Source organism: Oncorhynchus keta, chromosome 3 (assembly GCF_023373465.1).
Source record: "Oncorhynchus keta strain PuntledgeMale-10-30-2019 chromosome 3, Oket_V2, whole genome shotgun sequence".
Taxonomy (NCBI): Eukaryota; Metazoa; Chordata; class Actinopteri; order Salmoniformes; family Salmonidae; genus Oncorhynchus; species Oncorhynchus keta.
The window spans coordinates 15,687,152-15,691,130 of NC_068423.1; the positions used below are offsets into that span (position 1 = coordinate 15,687,152).

The window sequence follows — 3,979 nt, forward strand, 5'->3', positions numbered from 1 at the left end:
CTCTACCCCACATATACAATTATCTGTAAGGTCCCCCAATCAAGTAGTGAATTTCAAGCACAGATTCAACCACAAAGGCCAGGGAGGTTTTCAATGCCTCGCAAAGAAGGGCACCTATTGGTAGATGTGCAAAAAAAAAAAAAAGCACCAACCTAAACGACAGAAAGAAAAGAAGGAAGCCGGAACAGAATAAACAAATATTCCAAAACATGCATCCTGTTTGCAACAAGGTACTTAAGTAATAATGCAAAACAAATTGGCAGAGAAATTAACTTTTTGTCCTGAATACAAAGCGTTATGTTTGGGGCAAATCATCCTTGTATCTCCAGGAATAGTTTCTAGTTTTAGCCAGGCAGAGCCCCGTAAAGTCCCTTAACCGCCTGTCTGTGGAGGGCAGAAGACTCACCAGATGATGGGATGCTTTGAAGACTTATCGAATCAAGATGTGTTTTTAGTTTTCATACATTTTTTCCTAAATGTTGTACATTTTCTTCCACTTTGACATTACAGTATTTTGTGTTGATCGTTGACCAAAAATGACAATTATATCCATTTTAATCCCATTTTGTAACGGAAAAAGTCAAGGGGTGTGAATACTTCCTGTATATTAAACTGTATATTAAAATAATAGTTTTTGTTTGACAGCCAATGACTGAAGGGGGCATAAAGGGTACTATCTAGGGTTTTGACTAACTCCTCTCTCAGGTACGGACAGCTCAGTGGAATGGTAGAACCAATCGCCGGGTTGCTAGGAGCTGTTGCCGTGGTGCTGGCAGAACCACTGTTACCGTACGCCCTGGCATTCGCTGCAGGAGCTATGGTGTATGTGGTGGTTGATGACATCATCCCAGAGGCTCAACTCAGGTGTGTAGAGAGGTTATTTTTTACTGTGCTCTCCTAACCCATGTCTTAGTCAAGGCTTAGTCCATGTCCAACCCTTTAGAAAACACTGGAACAATGTTTCCTAGTAATACAGTACCAGTCAAAAGTTAGGATGCACCTACTCATTCAAGAGTTTTTATTTTTTATTATTTTCTACATGTAGAATAATAGTGAAGACATCAAAACTATGAAGTAACACATATATAATCCAGTAGTAACAAAAAAAAGTGTTAAACAAATCAAATGATATTTTACAGTTTAGATCCTTCAAAGAAATTCCACAAATTAACTTTTGACAAGGCACACCTGTTCATTGAAATGCATTCCAGGTGACTACCTCATGAAGCTGGTTGAGAGAATGCCAAGAGAGTGCAAAACTGTCATCCATACATAGGGTGGCTACTTTGAAGAATCTCAACTATAAAATATATTTAGATTTGTTTTACACTTAATCAAATCAAATGGTATTGGTCACATACACATGGTTAGCAGATGGTATTGCGAGTGTAGCTAAATGCTTGGTTACTACATGATTCCATATGTGTTATTACATCGTTTTGATGTCTTCACTATTATTCTACGATGTAGAAAATAGTGAAAATAAAGGAAAACCCTTGAATGAGTAGGTGTGTCCAAACTTTTGACTGATACTGTCCATTAACAGATTTTTCTACCCTGGTTCCAACTCTGTGCGTACAGTAGTTGTTCATAGCTCTGTGACTCTGAGCTGGACTAGATCAATCGCTGTCTTTGTGTTAGTGTGAGCCGCAAGGAGGAAGAGTGGGAGCGGAGCAACGACACTGTCCCCCTGGAATGTTCTGGTTTTCACAACCCTGGGCGTGTTGTTTTCTTTAAGAAGTGAGACGGGGAACGAGCTGTCCTTTTGACTTGTGTGGGTCCACTGTCACTGTGAAGTGTGTGCCTGCTAGCATGTTTAGGGTCTGTGTGTGTGTTTCAGTAACCTGACAGATTTCCATGTGCTCGGCTTATCTCTGTCTCAATGTATTGTATATGATTGAAGTACTGTATAAATACACCAACATTGATTAACAGTGTCCATGTATATTGTCTTGAAGTGGGAACGGTAAGTTGGCTTCCTGGACCTCCATCCTGGGCTTTGTAGTGATGATGTCACTTGACGTTGGGCTGGGCTGAGGCCTCACCTCCACGTAGAACACCTCGCTGATGTCACAGAAGGATGTCACGGCTAATCGCCAGACCTTGGGGAAAAAAGGGACCAAATCTGCCTTCTCTAATTGCTTGCTTTTGTTGTATTTATTTTTATTTTGACATTTTGTGAATTTGGTTGTTGTTTATTGGGATACTGGATCCTTATTATAAAATGTGATGATACTTGAAAAGTGGTGTTTGTATGACTAGTTTAGACTGGTACTGAGACAGCCATGTATGAAAAATTGATAGTTGATTTTGAATAGATTTTTATGGAGTGTGTGTGTGTAATTGGGTTTACACCTCTAAGGGCTAAGTCCATTTTGGCTCCAGCTGTGTCAGCCCATTCCACAGTTGGACCTCAAGACTGTGTTTTGAAGGCTAGTTATGGTCACTGAAGGAAACACAGGGATCTGTGTCTACAGATATGTCACAAATAACCAGCTGAATGTGTCGGCTTGCCTGATCCTTGAGAAGGATCTTTGCTCGGATTATGATGTAATGTATTTACAAATGGTGCACACCCTGATTCATTCAGGATGGAATGTTTTTTTCTTCCTCAATTATCAAACATTTAAATGACCAAGTGGTTCCGTCTGTTTTTTCCTTGCTTTATTTAGCTTTTTCTCGCATACATTCTCTATCAACCTCAGGCTGGCCATTGTGTGTGTTTGGATGAAGGGAATGTGGTGTGGATGAAGAGAATGTGAATAGCAACATTTTACAGCTAGCTTCTCCTTTCTTATCTTTTTCTCAACTACGGCATACACATTCCATTCGTATTGCGTTATTACATTATTATAATATGACATTCAGTTATCATTACAGGTGAAATTACATATAATTACTAATATGACATGTTTGTGAAAAGAGAGCTATTGCAGCTAGCCAAATGCAATGTTAGCTACACAACCCAGATGCAACCTCCTTTTTGCTTGTTCATTTGTATGTTCATGAACTGTACTGTACTGCTGGAGTTTGGTGGGGGCTTCTAAACCCTCTGGCCTTATTGTACTGCAGACCTGGCCGTACAGCTATGTATGGGACAACGTCTCAGAGTAGGTGTGCTGATCTAGGATCAGCCCCCCCCCGTTCATGTAATCTTATTAATTGTGATTTAAAAAAGTAAAAATGATCCTAGATTAGCACTCTTACTCGGACACGCTTGATTGAAATGAACCCTGAGGAGTATACTACAAAGCAGGATCAATGAGTTAGCCCGTAAACTTGCATAAATTATTATTTTTTAAATGTGTTTGATTAGCCTGAAACGGGCATGGTCTGATTTAACTCAACCAAAAACACATATCTTAGCTTAGATTACTTAATGAAACAGAAAATCAATAGTTATTTTGGGTTGTTTATCCAAGTTAGCTGGCTAACTCATTGATCCTGCGTCGCGGTATACCCCTCAGGTCTCCCTGCCTGATTCTATTCTTGGAGGGGCCTGGATAGAACCATTCCCAAGGAAAATTGTCATGGAGAGAGATGTGGTGATGATGTAATAAACCAAAACTGATTCCACTATGTGTTTTTCTCCGCTGTTAGTTAGAGGTGTCAACCATGGTTCAGTCACCGCCCCACTGACTCACGATTCACTGGAATCATTAACATATTGTACTGTAGACCTTTACCGTAAATGCAGCTGTGCTCTTACTGCACAGGGTCCAAGCCTAACTGAAAAGACATGTAATAACTTAAAGGTTCTTGTAAATCATGCTTTGATGCCATTTGGAGATGTGTATAAAACACAAGTTATACTCAGAAGTATCCATACAGTGCATTCAGAAAGTATTCATACCACTTGACTTATTCCACATTTTGTTGTGTTGCAGCCTGATGTGTAATTTTTTTTTTTAATCTCTCCCGTCTACACACAATACCCCATAATGACAAAGTGAAAACATGTTTTTAGAAAGGTTTGCAC

General features: G+C 39.6%; 1 protein-coding gene across 3 annotated transcripts in view; it reads left to right on the forward strand.

Moving 5' to 3' along the window:
* Window positions 1-3,576, forward strand: part of LOC118363370 (zinc transporter ZIP11-like) — a 138,939-nt gene extending 135,363 nt beyond the window's left edge. For all 3 annotated transcript variants that reach the window (XM_052490893.1, XM_052490888.1, XM_052490892.1), the window contains exons 9-10: window positions 706-864; window positions 1,959-3,576. In XM_052490893.1, coding sequence (XP_052346853.1) covers window positions 706-864; window positions 1,959-2,037 — 238 coding nt within the window. In that variant the 3' untranslated portion in view covers window positions 2,038-3,576. The remainder of the gene's footprint in view (window positions 1-705; window positions 865-1,958) is intronic.
* Window positions 3,577-3,979: the final 403 nt, after the last annotated feature.